This window comes from Pan paniscus, chromosome 14 (assembly GCF_029289425.2).
Source record: "Pan paniscus chromosome 14, NHGRI_mPanPan1-v2.0_pri, whole genome shotgun sequence".
Classification (NCBI taxonomy): Eukaryota; Metazoa; Chordata; class Mammalia; order Primates; family Hominidae; genus Pan; species Pan paniscus.
The window spans coordinates 31,815,043-31,841,759 of record NC_073263.2 but is presented as its reverse complement, the minus strand read 5'-3'; the positions used below and the strand labels follow the sequence as shown (position 1 = coordinate 31,841,759).

The 26,717-nt window shown below is 40.1% G+C and overlaps 1 protein-coding gene across 4 annotated transcripts in view; it reads right to left on the bottom strand.

Annotated features, from left to right (window-relative positions):
• Positions 1–26,717, bottom strand: part of FRY (FRY microtubule binding protein) — a 448,961-nt gene that overhangs the window by 18,639 nt on the left and 403,605 nt on the right. For all 4 annotated transcript variants that reach the window (XM_055096587.2, XM_055096586.2, XM_034936539.3 and 1 more), the window contains 8 exons: positions 25,782–25,856; positions 23,343–23,513; positions 15,897–16,097; positions 15,238–15,399; positions 12,096–12,262; positions 10,353–10,542; positions 3,043–3,192; positions 1,403–1,501 (listed from right to left, as the gene is read on the bottom strand). In XM_055096587.2, the coding sequence (XP_054952562.1) occupies positions 1,403–1,501; positions 3,043–3,192; positions 10,353–10,542; positions 12,096–12,262; positions 15,238–15,399; positions 15,897–16,097; positions 23,343–23,513; positions 25,782–25,856 (1,215 nt within the window). The remainder of the gene's footprint in view (positions 1–1,402; positions 1,502–3,042; positions 3,193–10,352; positions 10,543–12,095; positions 12,263–15,237; positions 15,400–15,896; positions 16,098–23,342; positions 23,514–25,781; positions 25,857–26,717) is intronic.

Here is a 26,717-nt window from a genome sequence, read left to right as displayed (position 1 = left end):
TAGTCTTAAGCATCTGGGGTAGTAACTAACACAGGTGTGAAAGGGAACCTTTCAGCAGAAAACAATGAGCACTGAGGAACTGAAGTTCACACTTGACATTAAAGGCTAGATTAGTTCACCAACCAGAATAAAAAGATTACTTTTACTGGGTGATGACTGAGAAGCTGAAAAGAGTGGCAGGTAAAAGGCCACAGAAACAGAAGACAAAGCTAATTGTTACAGTGGAGAGTTAGAACTCTTGCCCTTGGGCAGGTCAAGATAACATCAATAACAGCAATAGCAATAAACAAACCCCAAACCAGTAACTTTACAATGAACATTTTCTTTCTATGTGGCATTGTGCTGGTCAGTTTACAGATATTATTTCTGTTTTCAAGGCAATATCATGATGTGGTTAAGAGCACGGGCCTTTGAATCCCACAGCTCTGGGTTTCAATCCCACTCTTCCAGTTCCTAGCTAGCTAATGAGGGTAACAATAGCAACTCTCAGGGTAGTTGTGAGCATTAAATGATATAATTTAAGAGATTTAACTCTTAGCAGATTGTTGGACACATAAAAGGGACTCAGGAAATGATAGCTGCCATGACTATTATAATTGTTATATCTTCACAACAATCCTGCAAATTAGTTATTATTACCAAGGGCTTACAGATGATGCATCTGAGATGAGAGACGGCAAGTCACTTATTCAAGGTCACTAACCGTTAAATAACTGAGCTGTGATTTAAACTGAAGTCAATCTGACTTCAAAACCCTTGCTTTTTCTATAGTACCTGGCATACTATAGGAAGGGCTTAATACATACTACATACAATTAATTATTCTTATTATTGAACCACTGACTTCTCTGGGCCTCCACCTGTGCATCTGTCAGAAAACAGGTGGCTTGCTTGGATGGTGTCTAGATCACTCTGTCTCTAACATTTTGTGATCTAGATCTATGAAGAAAGAAAAAAGTAAAGAGCAAGAGCTGAGGCCAAGAGAAGCCCTGGGGACTGGCAGACGCAGCCTCCAAGAGTGGCTAAGCGAACAGGGAGGAGATCTGCCACAACTAGTTTTGGGTGAGGCTAACACTGGAAGGAAATAATCACCAATTTCAAATATCTGAGAAAAGTTGTAACTTTGGTAAGTAACATATCAAGTACATACCCATTTTTTTTTCCAATTTCTTGGTAGGGCTAAAAGTGAATGCTGAAAAATTTCTCTTTTGTAGATACCATTTGTAATATAATTAATATTGTATACAGTTCTACCACCATTAAATTGGAATTGTAATCCTTAACAAAGGAAAAGATGAAGTCTGAAAGTCTTAGGTTAATCACAACCCCGCCCAAGAACTCAGAGTGGTTGCGTTCATTTGGTTTTAACTGACTGCATATGCATAGAAACACAAAAGCTTACAGAGAGTGTGGCCTCTTTCCTGTTGTTGTAGGTATCCAAATATTCTTGCAGTTCTAACACACTGAACTTGAGCTTGTCCAGAAGTCCACATGAAAGGAGCTAAAGACAGGAAAATAATTGGTATTAAAACTAGAGAGATTGAGCTTGTCCAGAAGTCCACATGAAAGGAGCTAAAGACAGGAAAATAATTGGTATTAAAACTAGAGAGATACCAACACAAAGGCATGGCTACACAGAAAACAGAAGCATATTTAGAAGTGCTGTTAAGGGGTACAAGTGTCATCCATTTTAATAAGCTGTGAAATTTGGAATTTTGCTCAACTATCAGCTGCAATTACAATTGAATCCGAGCTTGATAATGCACACCTCCTATGAAAACGTCCATTCTTTCCCATATTAGTATAGGCAGATAAGACATACCAAGTATTTCATAAAGGCCCACACTAAGATATGTTTTCCATTTTATACATGACTTCTACTGTCATCACCCAATAATACTCCAAGCAGTGTGAAGACAAACCTCCAAAAAGACTTTCAAACTTATTTTGTATTTAATCTATACCTTAAGTCATTTAAGACAGAATGACTTTTCATATTGTATTCTTTGCTATAAGACAGCCACCAAACAGGTTCTTGGAAGGACTTGACTCTTCAGAGACTTTTAAAATCAAAGCACATCCTCACTGGTTCTAAACCTCAGTAATTACTGAGCATGTGATGATTCTGTCATATCATGGGGGCTAAAAAAAAAAAGGTATCACACAACTCCCACCCTCCAGGAGCTCGTCAGTCTCGCACGGTTAGAGTTCCATGTGTAAAGCCATGAATTACCGTCAGCCAGAGACTGTTTTGATTATCCCTTAAACTCATCATTTGCAGTTTGAGCTGGGCAAATCCAGAGGGCAATAACTCTCTGTTAGAGACTTGGGGGTAGGGAAACTGATTGACATGTTGCCTTTGAAGACCCATCTGACTGGGCAACCTGGCATCATGGGCACCGGCTAGGTCAGTTCCAGGAGGTTATCTGACCATATATGCACAGCTGTCAAAGTCAGAGTCATCAGAGATCGGTGCCAACGATGCAGACGGAGCAGAGGTGGTGGATTTTTCTCCTTATTCTATGAAATAGCCCTGCCTTGGCCTGGACTGGCCATATGCAGTATTTATACTGCAGACCTTTGAGAGTCATATCACAATACAGTGCTGCTCACAACACTGAAGGTATCTTTATTTTTTTATTTTTTGAGACAGAGTCTCGCTCTGTCGCCCAGGCTGGAGTGCAGTGGTGTGATCTCGGCTCACTGCAAGCTCTGCCCCCCGGGGTCATGCCATTCTCCTGCCTCAGCCTCCCAAGTAGCTGGGATTACAGGCACCTGCCACTACACCCAGCTAATTTTTTTTTTTTTTTTGTATTTTTAATAGAGACGGGGTTTCACCGTGTTAGCCAGGATGGTCTCGATCTCCTGACCTTGTGATCCGCCCACCTCGGCCTCCCAAAGTGCTGGGATTACAGGCTTGAGCCACCGCACCCGGCCAGAAGGTATCTTTAAAACAAACCACAGCGCAAACATGCTACCCTGAAGTTCTGCACTGTAGGTTGCGTAGGCCCTTCACTGTCAGAGCAGGACTGGGATACTCACAGTCTCGGCATCCACAAAAAGTGTAGGACATTCAGAACAGGAGGTGAGCATCTGGGAAGAGCTGACAAATTTGGATCCGATTCCCCGGAGGTTATCTCCAAGGTAACTGGCTGCATCACAGGTTAGGAAGCAGAACCTTTTCTGAATATTCTGCAAGGCAAAATAGTGACCATTTGTAAAGGTCAAGTTAAACTTATATATGATAAAAAATATTTTGGGGGAGGGGTAGCTTCTTTTTTTATATTCCAATTACATTAACTGATTTTTTTTTTTTTTTTTGAGACAGAATCTCTCTCTGTCGCCCAGGCTGGAGTGCAGTGGCGCGATCTCGGCTCACTGCAAGCTCCCCCTCCCAGGTTCATGCCATTCTCCTGCCTCAGCCTCCCAAGTAGCTGGGACTACAGGTGCCTGCCACCACGCCCGGCTAATTTTTTGTATTTTTAGTAGAGACGGGGTTTCACTGTGTTAGCCAGGATGGTCTCGATCTGACCTTGTGATCCGCCCACCTCGGCCTCCCAAAGTGCTGGGATTACAGGTGTGAGCCACTGCGTCTGGCCCTGATTTTTTTACTTGACATAAAAATTGTATATGTTTACTGTGTACAACATGTTGTTTTAAAATATGTGTATGCTGTGAAATGGCTAAATTGGGCTAATTAACATGCATTGCCTCACTTTTGGTGGTGAGAATACTTAAAATCTACTCTCAGCAATTTTCAAGAATATCATACACGATTATTAATGGAAAAAACCCTACTTTTAAATCTTTATAAAAATATCGCATGAGAATGGGTCCTTAGGGTAATGGGGGAGGGGAGCAGAATGAATGTTTATGTTAAATCAACTAAGTAATCATTCAGTGTGGACATTTCTTCCTGAAATACCATTTCCCAATGCGTGGATGCTTGTGCAGGTTGAGTATCCCTTATCTGAAATGCTTGGGACCAGAAGGGTTTCGGGTTTTGGATTTTTTCAGACATGAAATATTTGCAGATACATAACCACTTAAGCATTTCCTTTGAGTGTCACATTGGCACTCAAAAAGTTTCAGATTTTAGAGCATTTTGGATTTTTGGATTTGGGATGCTCAGCCTGTATAATCTTTTTGACCAACACTGTTTTTGTTTTTGCTGTGGTTAGTGCCAGTCAGAGTCTGAGTTTTCCTTGCGTGTTTGTCAGACTGGTGAAAAGAGATTACTTCAATGTGGACAAGATGAAAAAGGTCAAAAGGCGTAACTCTTTTCTGCTTCCCAAGATCAGAGCTCCTTGAGACAGAGCACGGAAACTGTGCATTTGAGCCTCTGAAGAGTAAAGTAGTAAATGCTGAATGGGACCTCTCTTCCTCTGAGGGCACGTCTGGTCAGGTGTCTCAACTGAGCCTAATTCTGTCTTAGAGCTTAATGTACATCACTCATTAATCCTCATCACCGGATGAACAACCTGAGGTTAAGAACAGTTAAATGACTCGCTTAAGGTCATGCAACTAGTAAGTGAATGAGTAAGGATGGGTCTGACTCCAAAGTTTACAATCTTTCCATCATCTAGATTGCTTCCTAAGGTTACTGCTCCTCCTATACTACCTGAGGGGAAAAACAAAAAACATAATTAAGAAGAATCTGATTCACTGTGCCTGCGTCAGTGCCAAAACAAGAACACTTTTTTGGGAGGCCGAGGCAGGAGGATCACAAAGTCAGGAGTTCAAAACCTGCCTGGCCAACATGGTGAAACCCCGTCTCTGCTAAAAAAAAAATACAAAGAAATTAGCTGGGCATGGTGGTGTGCACCTGTAATCCCAGCTACTTGGGAGGCTGAGGCAGGAGAATTGCTTGAACCCGGGAGGTGGAGGTTGCAGTGAGCCGAGATCGCGCCACTGCACTCCAGGCTGAGCAACAGAGAAAGACTCCGTCTCAAAAAAAAAAACAACAAAAACCAAAACAAACAAACAAAAAAACACTTTTACCCCCCTGAACTTCTAGTGCACAATGTTTTTTGTTTTGTTTTGTTTTTGAGATGGGGTCTTGCTCTGTCACTCAGGCTGGAGCACAGTGGCACAAACATGGCTCACTGTAGCCTTAAAGTCCTGGGCTCAAACAATCTGCCCACCTCAGCCTCTCACGTAGCTGGTATCACAGGCGTGTGCCACCATACCCAGTGACATTTAGGGGATGTAAATTCAGTTTTGTTTTCTTGTGAATTCCATCACACATTATATAATTTGGTGACATTATGTGACACATGATGATGACATTCTCACATATGAGTAACAAGAAGAAAACACAATGACTGAGACACTTGGAAAAATGTCCATACTGTATCGACAGAAACCATTTCCTTGTTTTTAAAACCAAATTATTTTCACAGTTACCTCCTCCCTACCTCTTCCAAAATCCAACCAAACACGGAAACGTTGTATTCACACTTACAGGGAAATGTTGGGAAACAGTAAACACACATTGTGAGGAAATGACAAATGATTCATAACAGGCAGAAAGCAGGTCTGAAATGTATTTCATTTCCAGCATATTTTAGTAATGCCTATTTTGCTTCAAGTATTACTTTCATATAGCATCTGATCAGGGTTGAGAAAGTTCTCAAGTATAAATGTAACATTAAAAAGCAAAATAGGAGGTATGCATTTTAAAAAATTATTATATTATTATTATTATTGCAGATAAGCTTCATAGGGTGATTGATTTAATATATTGATGAAAAAGAAATTCAAATCCAAATGAGTCCCCCCCAGGGCCCATGCCTGGCCCCACCTTCCAGCTCATTTGCATTTTAATTTTTAGTACTTTCTTCTCCCTCTTTCCACAACCACTTTGCTCTCTGGACAGTGGATGCTGTGAAACCTGAACCCACTGCCTTGCTGCTGGAGTGGCGAAAGATCCTAGAGAGTTAACTGTTACCAGACAACAAATGGCCCATCAGCCCCTCTCAGGGGAAGGGGTCATCTTCTGCGAGGACATTGGATGGGATATCTGAGGCCTTTCACTCCTATGGCCACTTTGTTCTCTTTAGGTCTCTCTCCTGCAATCTGAGTATTCTCTCAGAAGTTGCTAGAGAGTCCCCAGTGGAGGTGGCTCATGGTGTGCAGGCAGGGCTGCAGAACTCTCTGTGGTGGGCAGTCAGTCACTTCTGGACTCTCACCAGAGGATCCAGACTCTGTGGCGGGGCCAGGGCCACAAAGAACATGCCAATGACCATAGGGAAGAGCAGCCAAATGGGAGCAGCCAGCCTGTGCTGACAGCTTGCTAGATGCATGGCTTGAGGTGTTTCTCCATGTGAGCTCTCATAAGTAGTCTTTGAAAGATAAAACTCATAGACACTGTTTTCACTTCCATTGTATGATGGAGGACACTGAGGCTTGGAGAACTTAAGGACTGTCTGCAGGCCTAGCAGGCTAGTAAGTGGCCAGAACTGGGATTTGAACATAGGTAGGTTCAAAGGCTAGTCTGACTTCACTGTACTCCTTTTCCACCTGGAAATCACCATCCCATACAACTCTTTTCTCTTTATGTCTCACCAGCATCTCAACTGGTGGGTTGCCAGGTGCCAGGCAGGTAGAGGGTGGAGACAGGGCCTCCCTTCTGCCTTCCTCATGCTACCTGCATATCTGGGTAGGTGGGAGAGGAAGTCAGGCTGAATGGTGGCCGCAGCTGTGGGCCATGGCTGACCTGTCGGTCTTGGTAATGAACCCGCTGGTCTACTGACATGAAGTTAGAAGCTGTGTGTTTAAGGTTTCCATTTATTCTTCCTACATTTACTGAGCACCTAGTGTATGTTACAAACTGTCAGAAATCAAGGTGAGCAAGGCACTGTTTACCTGCCCTCTTCACGGGAGACAGACACCAAAACAAGTTATTATCATATAGAGTCACAAGTGTAACGGATGCAAGCACAAAATCCCGAGATGCCAGGGGAAGGGAGAAAGAAATAACAGAAGGCTTTACTAACTGAAGTGACACCCAATCAGGGCTTTGAATGTAACTGGGAGTGTAGCCCAGGGACAAGGGGAGATGACCGTTCTAGGCAGAGAGAAAGTATTGTGCAGGACTGTCAAATTAAGCATGAATAATCCAATAACTCTAATAAAAATGACCATAACAGCCAAACTTAAATATATATTATTAATCATTCTTTAAAAATAGCTTTTAGAGGTCGGGCGCCGTGGTGCATGCCTGTAATCCCAGCACTTTGGGAAGACAAGGCAGGTGGATCACCTGAGGTCAGGAGTTTGAGACCAGCCTGACCAACGTGGTGAAACCTTGTCTTTACTAAAAATACAAAATTAGCTGGGCGTAGTGGTGCATGCCTATAATCCCAGCTACTCGGGAGGCTGAGGCAGGAGAATCGCTTGAACCTGGGAGGTGGAAGTTGCAGTGAGCTGAGATCGTGCCATTACACTCTAGCCTGGGCAACAAGAGTGAAACTCCATCTCAAAAAAAAAAAAAAAAAAAAAAGCTTTTAGAAAAATATAACTAATAAGTTGCTTTGCCTCTCAATCCTTAACATTAAATTTACCTCAAATAGTAGCTTTCTGGTAGTTTGCCTTAAAATTTCAATCTGGTTTAATGTTTAAAGTATTTCTAGAATTCTTATCTTTTAGCAGCCAATTGTTTTCTGTCTTAAGCCTAACATCTCCTCCAGCCCCAAGTTAATCTCAGACATGACATTAATTTACCCATTCAAGTTTCTACTAGGTTTTCACTTAGAGTAAATTGAAGAAGTTGAAAGAGCACTACAAGTAAGACTCCAAGTGAGCTAGTCCAAGTAGCTATCTGCACTACTGGTATATAATTCTCCAAAAATGGATTATAAGAAGGGCCTCCAGGCTCAAAAGCAGAGTTCACTTTTATGTTAACTGAACATATGTCATCCTGAATTTGAAATTATTTAACTTAGATTATTTCAGTTTTGCCTAACCTTCTGCTCACTAGAATAACAGATTAATAAGTTATCTTTCTTTTTTTTTTTAAATGGAGATGGAGTCTCACTTTGTTGCCCAGGCTGGAATGCAGTGGCGCGATCTCAGCTCACTGCAACCTCTGCCTCCCAGGTTCAAGTGATTCTCCTGCCTCAGCCTCCCAAGTAGCTGGGATTACAGGTATGTGCCCCATCACGCCTGGCTAATTTTGTATTCTTAGTAGAGATGGGGTTTCACCATGTTGGCCAGGCTGGTCTCGAATTCCTGACCTCAGGTGGTCCTCCCACCTCGGCCTCCCAAAGTGTTGGGATTACAGGCATGAGCCACTGTGCCTGGCTGATTGGCCTGATTCTTAAGGGTTACTAAGCAGGAGGCACCTTCCCATACCATAAAAAGAAATTGCAATGTACAGCAACCTGCTGCAATGCCATTGACCTCAGAGCTGAACTGAGGTCAAGTGACACTGGCTACTGAAATGCTGAAATGATATTTTAAGGCAGATTTACCTATGAAGCCTCCTACTCCCCAAGACTCCTTAACAACCCATTTAAGAGGGACATAATTTTAGTTTTGCACTTTTGATATATCATTCCTTATTTTCCTGCCTTTCCCATCGGCCATGGCTCTTCCTGAAGGTGATTAGAGGGCTCCTTCCCTCAGTCCAACTAAATTATTGTCCGTCTTCCATGAGCTACTCAACAGAACTCAACAGCTACACAAGTTTAACTAGATTCTAACTGTTCTGTCTGGTCATTCATCCAAAATTCAAGTCTATTCAAAGTTGGAACTAGATAGTTCCTTTCCATTTTTTTCCTTTGCATTATCCGTGGGAGTTCTGTCTAATGAGTTATTAAAAATATGCTTAAGAAAATGCTGAAAGAAAAGCATTTTTTATTATAGAAAAACAGGAAATTGGCCAGGCATGGTGGCTCATGCCTGTAATCCCAGCTACTCGGGAGGCTGAGGCAGGAGAATCGCTTGAACCTGGGAGGCAGAGTGAGCTGAGATCATGCTACTGCACTCCAGCATGGGCGACAGAACAAGATTCTGTCTCCCTACCCCCCAAAAAAATAGGAAATTGAAAAAAAGTAAAAAGAAGGAAATAAAAAACACCCCAAATATCATTACCGTGAAAAGATACAATGATATTCTGGTGTATAATTTTCATTATTTTCTAGGCATTTTAAAAAAAGGAATACTAATCTAGATATATATACATATATATATATATATATATATATATATACATTTTTTTTTTAAACTAGCTTTCTCTTTAACTATAATATGGTAACCATAGTTCCACATCAACAAATCTTCCCCTACAACCTCATCTTCGTAGCTTCCCGGCCTCATTATTCCCAGCACTGCCATTTTCACGGTCAATATCTGCTTCAAGCTCAGACATAGTCTAGTTAACTGCAATGGCCTTCAAAGAGCTCTGATGTTTCTTCACAGCAAGGCATGTTTCTCTCTTTTGCCACCTCCTCCCCCTGCCAATTATTTGATGAAATTTGGAGGACAAAAGTTTACAGAAAGATGCATAGAGGAGTTAATGGGAAGCAGTCATTGTAAGTATGTTATGAGGTAACAAGCGAGATTTAAGCGTGCCCACACATGAGACTGCCACAGAGAGCTGTGTGCAAGATGCTAGGGTGTCTGGCTGAGGGATTGGAAGTGGGGTTGGAATCCCACCTGCACTCTGCTGGCCAGGTGTGGTACTGCACTCCTCTGGAGGCAGGGACATTCATTACAGTTTGCACAAAGACACTATGGACAGTGGGGCTGTGGTTCACACGGGAGAGGCAGTAGTTAGACTGGCCTGATTCTTAAGGGCTACCAAGTAGGCGGCATGTTCCCATTTCATAAAACGAAATCTGCAGTGCACAGCAACCTGCTACAACAGCAAGAATGACTTTTCATCTGTTCAAAAGCAACTCAAGGGAGTAAACAAGTGTTCACAGCTATGGCTGGCATGCTAAGGAATTCATAGAGTGGGAAATGAGAAAAGACAAGGAAAGGAAAGATAAAAATAATAAAAACAAAAGAGAGGTAAAGGGGGGTGGGATGGAGGATAGGCCTGGCAGAAGATTCCCTTAATGGTCCTGATGTCATGGCTGCTGAGGACTGGTGATGTCAGTAACACCAAGAGATGCAGGAATGAAAGGTACTTCATGGCAGCCTAAATCATCAACACCATGTTTAGAAGGATGACAAGATTAAGGGTAAATAGAAGAAATTTCAAAGTCAGAGGAAATTTAGGGGTGTCTGGAGGAGAAAATACAGTAGTATAACCCCAGAACAGAAGAACAACCTCTCCTTAAATTCAAAGTTACCCGGCTCCCCTTAGAAACTAAGTCCTCTGCACTTTCAGTGAGCACACATACCTTAAACAAGGAGGAGAACACATGAAATGTATACACAGCACAGGAGCCGTCTGAGTCGCACATAAGCTGGTTGATGTGGCTGCGCCAGGCCTCCTCGGCATCGTCACAGGCTGCGGGCTGAAAGGCGGCAAGGATGGCTGAGAAGAAGGGCGAGGGAGGGGGAGAGACTCCCCTGTCACCTTCTCCAAAGCTGGAAAAAATGAAAACGACTATGTCAAGAAGTGATGTCCTTCTCATCCTATACCGGGTTTTATAAATTCTCACCCTGAGAGTCAGCAAAATGAGGTAGCTATTCTACCCACTCTTCCTTTTGAAGTTGCTTTGGGGACTTGGCTTTCATTCAGCAGTCATTGTGATTCTTTTTGGTCTGTTTGTTTGTTTTGAGTCTCGCTCTGTCGCCCAGGCTGGAGTGCAGTGGCATGATCTCGGCTCACTGCAACCTCTGCCTCGTGGGTTCAAGCAATTCTCGTGCCTCAGTCACCAGAGTAACTGGGACTACAGGCGTGTGCTACCATGCCCAGCAAATATTTGCATTTTTAGTAGAGACAGTATTTCACCATGTTGGCCAGGCTGGTCTTGAATTCCTGGCCCCAAGTGATCCACCCAGCTCGGCCTCCCAAAGTGGTAGGATTACAGGTGTGTGCCACCGCACCTGGCAAGAGGTCACGGATTCTTTCACGATTCGAGGAAAGAGAATTTGCACCTCTAGAATTTCTGGGATTCCTCCATTTCAGATTCCCTTTCTATAGACTTGGTACTTCTTTTAGCCTTCAGCAATGCCTCTCACTTTCACAGAGGCTATGCCCCAAAGTAAACCACAGTCCTATGCTTTGGCAGTTTCATTCTTCATTTTTCATTATGAAAAATTATATAAATTTTGAATCTTCTAATTTTTCCTTTCTGGAGGGAGAGTATTAATAAATGCATATGCACAAATGCCTGGAAGACAAAGGTGGAGGGAGACAAGGAAACCAGAGATACGCAGGGAAAGTGAGACAGAGAGGCAGGAAGAAAGAAGAGATAATGAATAAAAATGAAAGGTCAAATTCTTCTCTAGGTGTTACCTTAACCTTTTCCTTTGATGGACAGACATTGCTCACTGTAACAGAAGGCCTTTGTCTAGCATATCAGAAGCTTTTACTTAGTTCTTATTTTCAACTTTCAGAAGAGTAATTTTAGGATCTCAACTTTCTTTTCCTGAAGTAGATCTGTAGCATTATTATTTGTGATTTATTCTAGATGCTGGATTAATCTAACCTCTGGTGTTTATCTATTTCTCTTCACATTTTTTTTTTCTGTTTCTATATCTCACTAGTCTCAGAAATATCAGCCACCAGGCCAAAAGACACCCACTTAAAGAGTAGGTATTTCCTATATAAAGAGCCTCTTGTTCCAGGGTTTTAACTCCAAATGGAAAGAGCTTATTTCCAAGGCTTGCCAAGTGTTGCTTATCTTCAAAGCTTACAAGGTCTGGACCATGTTTCCAGGCTCTTCCTTTGCTTTTTACGTTGCTTTCTGGCCTTATGAATTCATATGTAAGTGTCCTTTCTTTGTTCCACACGAGGCCCTATAATGGGATTGGATGACTCTAACTCAGCTGAGAGCCTGCCATGATATATGTCACTTTGGAGTCCTTTATTAGGATGTCCCAGCAGTGCAACTGTGACACTTAACTTGAGTGTGAATGCCATATAATGTACCATGCACATTCACACCACTCACATCAGCCAAGGGCTCCATTACCTCGCCAGGGTAAACTGGTCCAGTGCCCGATTGCCTTTTTCTTCCCCCTCAGTCATGTCCAGGCTAAAGCTGTCACTGCATTCAAAAGCTGCTGGGAGTTCATTGATGGAACTAGAAAGATCATCCTCATGCACGGTGGTGTCCTCCTCCTCACGAACAGCTTCAGCCTGGAAGAATAAAAAGACAAAAGAATCCCCCAATGTGTAAGAAAACATACAGGACAACCTGTTCAACTAAGGAACAAATAAGAGAGACTGAAACGCTGATGGTGATAGAAATGGGGACATTTGTTTTCTAGCTACAGTATAGTCCGTTTCTAGGCTGGACTCAGGAATTCTCTGAAGTACTGTTCATTCTTTATCTTCTTTTCAATCTCTTCCATAATGGTCCCCAAAGGGGCTCTCAGTAGATTTTCATACTTGGCCCGTGCTTATAGGGTATGAACGCTAAACTTGGAAAAGACCATCAAGACCTCCAATCCAACCTCCACATTTTGCAGATAAGGAAACAATGCTCCACGTGGGAAAGGGACTTGTCTAATATCAGGTCCATACTTAGAATTGGAGCTGGGACAAGAAACACTTCTTTTGGATTCAGAACTCCTTCCATTGTCCAAACCCAGCCTTCTAAAGCAAGCCTATCCAGAGTTAATTCTCTAACATAGAACCCCTTTACCAAGGGAAAGTAGAATCATCAGGGCCTGGCGCAGTAGATGCCCAGGATACCTGTGGTATGCACGAGTGATCCAGAGTCCTTCCCTGAGCCTGCTGGGTTGCTCGGTCTTTCCATATAGGGGATCCTCTAAGATCCATTTGCATGTATGCTTTACCCTTGAGAATACCCTCCACAGATAGCAGACATGAGTTTCTGCTCTTACCTGACTATAAAATGTGGAATGAGCAGGACAATGAAAGGGCTCTAGGGCAGGCAGAACCAGGATCAGTGAGAGGCAGGAAAGAGACACAGCAAGTAAAATGGAAAAAGAGGTTGGGTTTGGGCCTGGGCCAGGGGGAAAAGGAGGACTGATTGTTCTTTAGGAGAGGAAGGAAGGCAACTGGATTACAGATCAGAAGGGAGAGGAAGAAAGATGTACATGTTACAGTGAGTCATTTTCTTAAAACAAAAACAAAAGCAAGGCAAAATAGAAGTGTATATGAATTAGAGCTTTATCTCAAGTTAACATCTGTCCACTCACTCAGTGTGTAAATATGTATATAAAATATATATATTATACTTTGACTCTAGAATTAATAGGGAAAATTACCAGGAATGGTAAAAATATATTAGGGAAATAAGATATCTCATGTCTTTGCAGGAACTGCTGGTAAATACTGAGTTTGAGAGGTTTATCCATATCTGCTTTTTAAAACTACAGTGCTGCCAATGAGGCTGGCCACTGGTGCCTGGTCTAGGTTATTAGTGTACATACACTTAATCCATTAGAGAAGGGATGAGTCCTTATTAAAATCCATTTTATTTTCTCTAATATCATAGCTATATCAAACATTGCAGAAATGCAACTTAAGTGAAAAACAGGGATAGCTCTTCAGAAATGGGACTCGACTTTTCCTTGGTAGGATGAGATCTATTACGTAGGTATTACTTTTTTTTTTTCGAGATGGAGTCTCGCTCTGTCGCCCAGGCTGGAGTGCAGTGGTGCGATCTCAGCTACCTGCAACCTCTGCTTCCCGGGTTCAAGCAATTCTCTGCCTCAGCCTCCTGAGTAGCTGGGATTACGGGCACCGCCACCATGACCGGTTAATTTTTTTGTGTTTTTAGTAGAGACAGGGTTTCACCATCTTGGCCAGGCTGGTCTTGAACTCCTGACCTCGTGATCCACCCGCCTCGGCCTCCCGAAGTGCTGGGATTACAGGTGTGAGCCAAAGCGCCTGGCCTTAGGTAGCACTTTCTATGAGAAATCTATATGTTTTTAGCATTCAAAATAGAAAAATGGAGAAAATGACCATATTGACATTGAGAAATATCAAATGCACATATATTTTGTGATTTTTTTCTATGAAATTTAATTTCATAATCTTAGAATTTTAACTTAGACAACTTTTCTTTCTGGGCTTTTTGTTTTTTGTTTTTTTCTTTTGGCTAAAAAAGAACTCTGCTAATTCCAAGAATCCTGATTGTAGTACCTTTGCAATGAGGCAATCTTAGAAATAATTACTATTTAAGCTTCAATAGTTTTAGGTAATTGTAATTTGGTGATTGCCCTTGGTTTAAAGCACATAGATTTTCCTAGATTTCTGATCTATTTTTACTATGCTATCAGAGAATATAGAATAGCCAATATTATATTTTTCCATTAGAAATGTCAGAAGGAATATACTTTTATGAAATTTTTTCGATTTTATTTTTTCTTTTGAACTTGCACAACCATAACCAAACTCATGATAGACAGTGCTTGACTCTATCTTAACGGTAATAGATTATTTTGGTATTTCTACTATAAGGAAATACAATTCTATACTGATGGGCATAGATGTGGGCATAGCATGCAAGTGGATGGTTTTCAGGACATTTTAATAAAATAAACTTTAAATGAAATATACAGTTAGATTTTTTCTAATTAAGAAAATTACATCCATTAGTTACTTTTCTCCTCACAGACTCTGGCAAGAAGAGTTTTGTGCGAATCTGGCATAAGACTGTGATTGACATTAAAAATTCTGATAGTATGCCAAAAGGCAAGCACTGAATCAATGTACAAATTGTATAATTGTTTCCTACAAAGGAAAAAATTCCCCAAATATGTGCATACACCCACACCTCGCTTAGCATATTGTTTTATAAAATTCATGACAAAGATCAGCAGTTTCCCAGTCACAGCCATCTCAGACATACACCACTGGTTTTGCCATCCACCAGCAGTGTTCATGCAAAATGTCTCATTTTAAAAAGACCTCAAATCAAGTCTTTCAGCCAAGAAGATGGCTGCTCAAGTTTGTGGGGGTAAAACAACTTCAAAACATAGGCTCAGGTGCACAAACTTCTATTATTTTAAAAAAGAGAGAAAGAAAAAGATAAAGTCTTTCTACTTGAGACCCCTTAAGAATTCTCAGAAAATTGGAAGTGTTTTTTTTTTTAAGGGTTTTAAGGGAAGTACAAATCATCATTGTTAAAATCTCTTCACCTTTGAACCCTCAGAAATCTGCAGATTATTCATATCAGGCAAGGAAGCATCAAAGCTGGACATTCTGGTGTTAAAGGAATGAGGTTCTGCAGGGGTCGAGTCACAGGCTGTGGTGAGCAGCTCCATGGGATTCGTCTCTTCAGAGGGGGAGAGAGTCATGATCTGTTTAAAAAGCAAAGGAAATTAAACATAGTATGAAGTTCCCATTCTTTAAAAGCTCCAATTATTCTCCAGTTGTTGGTTAATATGTCTTAATTTTTTAACTTCCACATTTCACCATTATTGGGCCTTAAACATAGCAGCTAGTAATCCAGGTATTTTCAGATAATCACATCAAAATGTCTGTCATATCTCCACACTTTAGAGATCTGGGGAATTTTTAAAAAGATTCCAGAATCATAAAAGGTATTTGGGAAAAATCTAGGCCTTAACAGATCTGGTGGCTTTCAGGGTGAATCACATGGACCCCAGTCTTTGTTTCCATCTGCAACCTACAGAGAAGACTCTGCCAGCTAGAACCCATATGACACCACCTGACAGTTCCGATTTTAGTTCAGCAGCTGTGGAAAGTTTCCTTAGCTGCAACTGGAAACTATCCTCCTGCATTAGTTACAAAAAATAAGCCTCCCAATTCTTAGAGTGGGAGAGCCGCTACTTACTAGGTCTGAGTGCTCCAGGATCTGGCTGGCTGTGAGGTCCTCCTCCTCGGATGATTCATCGGAGTCCTCATGGTGCATTTTATTCAGGCTGGGAGTGCTTCCTGACAGTTGGCGCTCCTCCAGAATCTGCATATCACACTTATCCAGGCTGTCCAGAGAACGTCTGCGCACTCCCCAGTTGAAATTGTCCATACTCTCACCCTGAAATCACACCATCAGCCGGTTTTTTATGCCAAAATCCTCTTGCACTCACATGTTCACACATTCAATTAGTCATAGCTTGGGAACAAATATTGTCATTATTAACTCTTAGGCCCTCATCGACTTTGGTATCAAAACTTTTGTTTACCCAATGTGAAAAGTAGTAAAAGCACACTATTTTCATGTAAACTCATGTGAAGTCATAGCTAGAAGTGATTACATACTTTTCTTTGGCATAGTGGGTAATAATTACATTTTTTAAAAAGTTGATTTTGGTAAACACTACCAATGATCTGTGTTTTCAAAAATCTGTAAGAAAGAGACCATTAGTATGAAAACTTCAAAAGAGGTGTCACCCACTCCCACCACCCTGAGGTCGGCCCCTGTTTAGTACTGTTTTCAGAAGGAGAAAAAAGTAGGAGCTATGCTGCTTGTAGCACATTCCAGAATCCTTTGGGTATTTAGTGGAAGAGCATTAGGTAAACATTCCAGCCTATTTCTGCCACAGCAATTTTCAAAGATACAATGCAGAGTTAAAGACTATCAGAGCAGCTGGGCAAAGTCTGATGGATCATGCACTATGCAGAGGCCAGAGCGGCAACACCTTAACTTTTGCTTTAGGCTCATCTTTAAATAATTGTCCCGGTGTAGAAAATTGTTAATTTCACTATGTTGGCCAGACTGGCCTTGATCACCTGACCTCATGATCCACCTGCCTCGGCCTCCCAAAGTGCTGGGATTACAGGCGTGAGCCACCACATCCAGCCTATTACTGTTTTTTTGTTTTTTTCTTTTGAGACAGAGTCTTGCTGTTGCCCAGGCTGGAGTGGTGCAGTGGCGCGATCTCAGCTTGCGGCAACCTCCACCTTCTGGGTTCCATGTCAGGCTAATTTTTTGTATTTTTAGTAGAGACAGGATTTTGCCATGTTGCCAGGCTGGTCTTGAACTCTTGACCTCAAGTGATCCACCCGCCTCGGCCTCCCAAAGTGCTGAGATTACAGGCTTGAGCCACTGCACCCGGCCCCAAATATTATTGTTGATTTGTATATTTTGAATTACCGAGAACTAGCTTAAGTGGCCATGTAAGTGTTAAAGAAAGCTTTTAGTTGCATTCAGACTTTCTCTACAAACCATCAGTTAATAAATAAGTGTATTTGACTAACATAACTTTTTTTTTCTAGAAATGGATTTGGGTTTTATTTTTCTTTCTGTTAAGATAGGAATAAAGGAAGACAAATATTACTCAGCTGACTGATATGCAAATTTTAACCTAAACAAATGATCTGACAAAATCTAGTACAGAATCTTTTCATTTACTGGTAATTTGAAACACTGCCTGATGGTTCATTGGAATAAAATAAAACAACTTTTTCTGATGAGAGCTCAGTGAACAACATAATATGAGAGATGTGAGTTACTGTTAAACTTATGAGCATTATCATTTATTAATTTCCCTCTGTTTTAAAGCAGAGGGTCGTGTCTGTCTCCTAGTGAAACAAGCTTGCCATTCTCACAGGTCTGTCATATAACAGAGGCATAGCTTTTTCAAAGTCTGCTTGGGCTATTCATGGTAGAAGGCAACAGGCACAAATCCTAAGCACAATCTGGATAAGATATAGAAATCATCATTATTCATCCTCACATATGATATTTATGATTGCTCTTAGGGGTGTTTGATTATAAAAAAGAATGCAGACTCAGAATATTGTTTCTAACATCCAGTATCTGCTATGATAAATTACCACCATATGTTTTTTTCTTTTTTTTTGGTAGAAAATGGCTAACTGTTGTACTGGGATTTTAAAAATAGCCACAGCAGTGAGAAAATAAAACAATATATGAAAGAGGCAAAAGTTCTGGGAAGAAAAGGAAAATCCAATATGTAAAGAAAGGAAGAAAATACAGAAAAATCAGAATATTAACTATGCAGAGTAAAAAGAGAAGAATGTGAAAATTACAGGGACAAATATACAAACACAAATTCAAAAAACTGACTCTCTTGGGCCAAATGACTGGAAGGGTTGGATGAACTATCTTAGGCAGCGATTCTGGAGGTCTCCCATGCTGCACTTGAGACAGAACCATGAGCTTGCAGAGGAATACAGACATCCAGGTGGGAGAAGGCTATACCAGGCACAGGTCACTGCTAGTGCTGATTTGGCGGCAGCTCTGGTGAAGACCTGAATCAATCAGGTGTGAAAATAGGGAGGCAGGGAAAGCTGTTCTTGGAGGAATAAGGTTTGGCTGTCTTGCTGGAAGGTGTAATATCTCCATTAGAAGCAAGGGTGTTGAAATGGTTCCCCTGGTGGTGGCTGAGAGGTTGAGATGATGGAACAACGTTGCAGTCTGGACCCAGGTAAAGTCCATGGTGATTAAAACTCAACCAGGCTTTCTCAGCATGGCCCTAGTGGGAGACCCACCCTCCATCCTTCCTCTCCCCCAAATGTCAGATTTGTATTTTATGTTACATACAAAGTGAAAAGTCAAAGCAGTTTCCTACATGTGAGAAAATGCAGAGGATGACTAGTCCAGATGAACACTCTGTATATGTCAGTTATCAAACTTAAAAACCACTCAGGGTTTACACTGAGATGGGAAAGTATTAATGATTAAACATTCTAGAAATGTTAGAAATACTATTTTTTGACACTTTTTTTCATATTGGAACTCTGTCAAACAAGAATTATTGTTGAAGAAATTTGGGTGCATTGTGGTCAAAATATACTCCCCCAAATGTTCTACTTAGAGTAAGTCTGATATACGTAGATAGAGACTGATCATAGGTCACTTTGCCCAGGATGATCCCGGTTTTAATGCCTGTGGTTTGGGTATAAATATTATTAGTACCCCCTTTTACTTATAAAAGGGCCCTGGTTTGGATGAAAAGTTATCTAGTCACTACACAAAGATAGAGATAGCCTTTAATTCCTGGGGGAAAAAAAGATTCAATTGAAAGTATGTATGGTATATAGTTAGATGCAAATTGTTAATTTCACTTTTTTTTTTTTTGAGACAGAGTCTTGCTCTGTTGCCCAGGCTGGAGTGCAGTGGTGTGATCTTGGCTCACTGCAACCTCTGCCTCTTGGGTTCAAGGGATTCTCTTGCCTCAGCCTCCCAGGTAGCTGGGATTACAGGCGTGCACCTCCAGGCATGGCTAATTTTTATATTTTTAGTAGAGACAGGGTTTCACCATGTTGGCTAGGCTGGTCTTGAACTCCTGGCCTCAAGTGATCTGGCACCTCAGCCTCCCAAAATGCTGGGATTACAGGTGGGAGCCATGGTACCTGGTGATTTCAGTTTTAATACAAGAATTTAACAATAAAACCCATCCAGTTGTGCAACCACTTAATGAGAAATGATAGGATTGCCATAGATCAGATTTGAAAACTCCACTTCTCTGAGATATAATCATGCAACTTTCAGAACTAGGCATATAAAGGTTTTAAAAATGTATTTACATTTTAGAAAACATTTCCATACTAGAGCAGCCAAGAAAAATACCTCTTATATCACACACCTAAATGGAAATATGCACGCAAATAAGCATATATATTCTGGAAGGGAGGAAAAAAGCAATTATGTTGTTATAAATCTGCAAAGATGCAAAACATCTACTAGCATATTTGAATTAAAAACAGCATCATCTTACCTGAAGTTCCTGGGTAGCAGATTGAATGAACAGAAAAACAAACAAAAGGTCTATTTACAACGATTATATTAAAGATACTCAAGAACATTTCTCTTAGTGTTAACACAACATTAACCAACAGTGCTAACGATATACACTTCAGTAGGTGCACCTTAAAAGAAACGGTAAATATACACCAACTCCAAAGAGAAAAGTCAACATTAAACATCAGAAATTCCAAATCCTTTGGCTGTGGATGATAGAGCTGGGATAACAAATCATTATTACAATTTCTGAAATAGCTTTCTACCTCTGTGACAACTTTGGTCTCCTCAACACTTTTTTTTTTGGAATGCCTAAATATGTGTTCGTGAGAAAACTGTTAAATGTTATGGAAACATGAATGAGGGTCGTCAACTAGAAATAAAGGTGGCATCACCTGAGCCTGTTCACAAAGCTAAAAGTGTTTGTGATCATGATGCTTACTGTTCATATGCAATTAATAGCAAAGACACAACACCTTTTAAAGATTCTAAAAAGTTCAAGGGCAAACTCTTGTAGATATCACTCAGTAAATTCTGAGACCAATGAAAACGAATAGATATGACAAAATGACTTGTCTTTCTTTCTTTGACAACTGTGCTTTGATCTAAACGCCAAGTATGCCTAACTTTATCAGATGAAGATATACTAAAATTATTCACCAATGACAGTACAAGGTGACTAACATTTATAATGCCAACTACATGCCTGACACTTTGCTAGACACTATACATAGGTTATTTTATTTAATCCTCATGTCAGCTCTCTACAGGCAGGTAGAGGTTGAGTATGCCTTATTCAAAATGCTTGGGACCAGAGGTGTTTTGGATTTCAGATTTTTAAAAATTTTTGAAATATTTGCATATACATAATGAGATATCTTGGGGATGGGACCTAAGTCTAAACATGAAATTTGTTTATGTTTCACATATATCTTAAATACACAGCCTGAAGATAATTTTATACAATTTTAAAATAATTTTGTGCATGAAACAAAGTTTTGACTGCATTTTGATTATGACCTGTAACATGAGGTCAGGTGTGGAATCTTTCAGTTGTGATGTCGTGTTAGTGTTCAAAAAGTTTAGAATTTTGGAGTATTTCAGATTTTGAATTTTCAGATGAGGAATGCTCAACCTGTATTCTTATACCCACTTAATAGACAAAGAAGTGGAAAGCAAGAGGAATTGCATCCATGCTTAAGGTCATATAGCTAAGGTCAGTGGCAGAGGTGAAATTCAAACCTGGAGCTGTTGGACTCTGAAGTTCAGGCATCTTCACTCTTCTACTCCAAGAATGCTAGAATCCCTTATTGTGATTTTATTGGGAAGTAGCAAAACATTCTCAAATGCCTTATTTTATTTGGATAAAATGTACACTCTCAGCCCTGTGAGTTTCTTCTTCTAAATTTTTTTTTTTTTTTTTTTTTTTTTTGGACACAGGGTCTCACTCTGTCATCCAGTCTGAGTGCAGTGGTGCAATCATGGCTCACTGCAGCCTTGACCTCCTGGGCTCAAGCGATACTCCCACCTCAGCCTCCCGAGTAGCTGGGACCACAGGCATGTGCTATCACACCTGGCTAATTTTAATTTTTGTAGAGACAGGGTCTTGCTATGTTGCCCAGGCTGGTCTTAAATCCCTGGACACAAGTGACCCTCTAGGATGCCTCAGCCTCCAAGAGTGCTGGGATTACAGGTGTGAGCCACTGTGCCCAGCCAGTTTCTTATAAAATCTTAAAAATGAAAGATACAATAATCACTGTGATTTTTTAGTTACTGCTGGCTAGGACAATAAAGAGAAGACCAGAAAAAAAGGTGTAGTATTCCTTATTTCTTGTCCCTGAAAAACATTAGCATAATATTTATTTTTAAGTAACGGGCATCCCAGATTTTTCCTTCCTTTATTTTGATAGAAACTAAATTTGTGAGCTGTTCTGAAATTGTGTCGGATTACTTCGCTTTACATCATTCCTGCTAGGTCGTTTCACATAACATTTTTCTCTGGCCGAGACAGGAAATGATGCCTCTCTTGCTTCATCCGTTTTTTCCCTCCCTTGTATAACTTCCAGAGGGAAACAGGTGTCCAAGCTTGAATTTTAACCGAAGAGCAAACATTAGGTCAGTTGTCAGATCAGGGAGCTGGTCTTTTGACACTAGCTGAACTCTGAGCTCTGTCTCAGAGACATTTTTGAAAGTATTCAAAACAGTTGTATTTTGCTTTAGACTTAAAACAATCCTCACTGCATTCAGTGAATGCTTTCTCTATCATTTATTATGGATCATAGAAACCTGCAATACTTTTTATTGGTTCTTAAGCAATTCTAGGTGAAAATTAAGCTGGCAGTTATTTTAAGGATACATGATAGCAGTGCCTTTATACTGCTTACGGACTGGGCCTGCTAAGCTTGTTTTCCAGGGAAAGAATTGGTGAAGAACACCTTCTTTATTCCGAGGACATGATTCTCTCCTGCTGGGGCAGACATCCAGGGTCATCAGTGGGCCAGGAAGGACAAAAGCAAAGGGCTCTTTGGCTTCAATTAGACATAGGCGGGTTGGTCAGTAATAAAATCCTTTTAGGGAAGGTAAGCAGCTACTTGAAGCATCATTTCCCACAAGCCTGTAGTTAAGTAAGGAGGTGCCTACCTACTGCAGGAAATCCTAAACTTGGGATCTGGGCCTGCCTCTTCAATTGTAAGACTAGCAGAGAGTCGTCTGGGAAATCTGGTGCAGTTAAACATGAGCTTGACAACACCATGAGCCAGGTTCCGAACCAGGCACCTTTACATCATCCAATCTCACTTAAGTGAACTGAGTTTTGATCCCATGAGGCAAAAGACGGCCTCTCAGGTGGAACATGCCTCTAAGCTACTGAAATGAAGGTGACTGACAGGTGATGCTCCTCCTCTCAATACCTGTTTTTGCAAACATGATTCATAGCTGAAAGTATCTTATGACCACGATTATCATCCAAAATAAACGAATCTGCATTTGCCCACTGAGACTTGAATTTGGCTGCTCCAGTGTCTAGAACACCAGCCACCGAGCTAAGCAGTGCAAAGAGCTCTCTTGTGTGCATTGCATTTTGTTTCCAGTTCTAATGATTTCATCAAGCACAAAACTGTTTGATCCCTCAGGCTCTGCTCTCATGTTGTAGCAGGCAAGCTTTGAAGGAATTGAATTAGAGAAACTTCACATTAGAAATGATTAAATGCTTAGCATATTTTACCCAGGTACCAGTGAACAGGCTAAGAACTGAAATGTTTTTTGTGATTTTTTTTTTTAAGTCCAGCTTGGGACTACACACACACATACAGTCTTTGTGTGGTCATTAAAACTCAGGTCTTTGCCGTTTAGAAATAACTTGGCAGCTTTTGCCGTGGGCTCAGACAGGAAGGGTGTGGTAACTTTTGCCAAAGTTTAGCTGCTGTACTTTGAATAAGTTGATTCAAAATAAAGTTTACAACTTTCCAATTAAAGATCTTGTTACAAAAACTCATTATTTAGCAGGTAAAAAGAATAGTTTCATTAGTCAAGGAAAAGGGTGCAGGGATTATTTTTACAGAGAATACACCGTACCTCTCCATCCTCCAGCTCCACATCTAGGAAGTCGAAGTCTCTGAAGACTCTAAACTGCTGCTCGCTGTTTGTGTCATCCATGTTCTCCTGCTCTCGGGCGCCGTCCTCAGAAGATACCAAGCTTGTCTGGTGCTCAAGCAGATCCAGATCCCCACACGATGAAAAAATCACCTGCAAATCAAGAGTCCTCTCCTGAGAAACCGTTCTCCCTTTGGTTGTTTGTACTACGAAAAATTGTAATTGGCTCTTCAGAGCACCGTATTTCCAGTACACACCTAATTCCTTCAGTGGGTATTTTTAGAATGTTCTTTTATTATTTATGTTGGACAGGTGCCTTCAGATTAAACTCGTGGCAAAGACGCAAGTTCATGCACCAGGAAAATGTTCAAGAATCACGTCGCTGTTTCTTAATGGATGAAGACTGTATACTACCTGTGTATGTGTGTGTATGTGTGTGTGTGTGTAAACTGGAGCAGCCAGGAAAATGTTCCACTGTTTCTGAACTGATTAGAGTTAGAAATTATACACGTTTACACACATATATCAAATACATATAAATAATATTTTAAGGACTGATACCAAGATATATTATTGTAGAATGAATGTGGGAACAAAGGATTTAACCCTTTTAGAGATAAACAAGCAATTGATAAGAAATAAAAAAACAGAAGCCCAAAATTACAATACTTGTCCATAGAAGAGTAGGTGAGTAACCAGGCCCATAACTTATACTTAAATTCCTCTCCTGTAGATTTAAACAAAATAAAACATTTTTTACTATTAAAATCTTTAGTATGTTAATGTTTTAAGATTAACTTCTATGTTTAGATTCTTTTCACTGACCCATTTTGGTAGAACTTGGTATATAATAAACTGTAAATGAGAGTAAATGTTTTGCTATCCAGCCTCTACTGAACATAGATTGATATTAAAGAAAATTAATAGTATTCTTTGTATAACCATTATAATGTCTTAGTTGTCCTTGAAAAGTAGGCAAAATCATTTATAAGAATTTAAATACGATAAACATCTCTCAAAAGTAGAAAGAATGAATGGATTTCAAGTGTACTTTTTTCCTCTAGTGTTTAAGAATAGTATATGATGCATATGATAGCCTCTCATTATAGCACCTGACACACGGTTTTACATAGGGATTGCAAATGGGTACATGAGATAAAGAGCCCTGAGGGCTAGTCAACTAGTCAGCGAGAGACGAGACATGAGATTTCTGATTTCCTCAGCTGAAGGCTGTCTTTCCTAGTTAGTGCTGCTTCTCTTATTTGTAATGTACTCCAGGTAAATATTTTAGCTGAAAAGGCCTTAGCACAGGGCAGACAGGATGAGTCTGAAGGAGAAAGTGCCAACCACAATGACGATAAGAAGTAGGCCTTGTTGGCAGTGCTGCAATGCAGAGGAAAAACATACTTGTGTCTCTTCACTGTGGGCTAGGAGTCTCTATCTGCCTCTGCCACTGTCCCCTCTGTCCTAAATATTGTCACAGGAGCCGCAGAAAACCCACTGATCAATAACACCAAAAAAATGACTTAAATGGAGGCCCAGCTTAGCTGATGGCTGGCTGGGGTGCTTTCCCAGACGATAAGAAATATCACTTTGTACTTTAGCAAGTATTTATGAGCCTCTAATATTTCACCTGCTCATGAATTATGTGTTAGTGGATCCATTTTGAAATTTAAAAATAGCTCCACCGAGAAATGTGTTTGCTAATTCTTACTTTAGTTGAGAAATTAGTTTGTTATTTCTTTTTCATAAATAATAAATATTCTGTGATACAGGTGAAACAAAAATACCTGGTGAAACCAGCAGACACTTCTATTGTTTTTGTTACACTCCCATACCTAATTCAATTTTTTCTAAATTTTATAAAAGCTTCCAAAGTTTACTTATAATTCTTCAATCGTCCATTCATTCAAAAGCTTGATGGTATGATTTTTGTTTTATTCTTAGTTTTTTATTGTAACATCAGTGGAAGTTTATATGCAAAGAAACATTATTTTCATCTTTATTGTATGTGGGTAAGATAAGGACATGAGAGTAAGAAGCGTGTGTACAGAGAGTAAAATTATATCCAAGAGATATGAGCATATATGTCATACATGGTGGTCAGTGGAGATTATCATTTATGTTGTAAGACATTCTGGGCATATTTATTTAAAAAATCCAAGAAATTAAAAAAATGAAAAGAAACAGTATTCACAGACAAATGAGCAAACAGCCAGCAAGGTCTTTCATTGTTTCTGAACTCAGTGTGATTAAAAATCATGGTGTGGGGAGAAATAGTCCAGGGGTTTGCTCAAGACGGTGGCTATCATACTTGTCATTCACAGTTGAATCCTCTAAATTATATGACCAAAGGCAAAAACAGACCAATGAAAAAGGAGATACGACACCAAAATAACTGTGACACATGACAGAACTTACTGATGGATTTTTGCTCAATCCTACTTCTTGGCCACACAGAGAAAGGACATGTACCAACTTCTCTTTTGTTCTCTTCTGGAAAAGAAACACAAGGCAGGTTTCATTATGGGTTCCTGTGAGCAAATCTGCTCTAATTTTCTAGCCACTAGCCATACAGGGCAATAGCACTTGACATATAGACAGAATGAAATGTAAAATACACAAAAGTATGAAAAAAGAACACAAATAGCAATTAAAAATTATAAAATATTGAAAACATGTTGAAACAATATTTTAAATATAGTAGGTTAGGTAACATGTATTATTAAAATTAATTTTGCCTGTTTTTCCTTTTTTTTTTAAGGGTAACTATTAGACAATGTAAAATGAAGCTCACATTATGTTTCTGCTGGACAGTGGTGATCTAAGTTATCCCAAGGGGTGTATATGTGTGTGTATGTGAAAATAAATCCCTAGGTTCTTTAAGGAGATCTATCACTTCCTTTGATAATCTTTTCTTATATGTTAAACTTTCAGTATTAGCAAGGCTTTCCTTACACTTTAACTCTATTAAGTTACAGCATGAGTCTCTTTTTCTCAAATAGAAGAATACTTTCTGTAGAATGAAAAAATTCATTCGTTTTAAGCCATATTAAATCTTTCTTAGTTTCTTCTTCCTAAAGTTAAATGGATTCAGTTCCTTTCCTTCATAAACCTATTTTCCAGCCCCTTGACCACAGGGATTCTTCTATAAACCATTACATTTTTCCAGTGGCAGATAACCCAGGTCTCAGAATGACTGGTGAGTTGAGAATTTTTAAAGCAATCTTCCTAATCTCTTTAAAATGATTCTCCCCCCTTTAATCTGATTTACGGTTTGTTATGTGGAAACTGCTAGGAGGCCAATGCCACTCTTAGATTTTTCTTCTTAACGGAACTCAATTCACTGCATCCTTC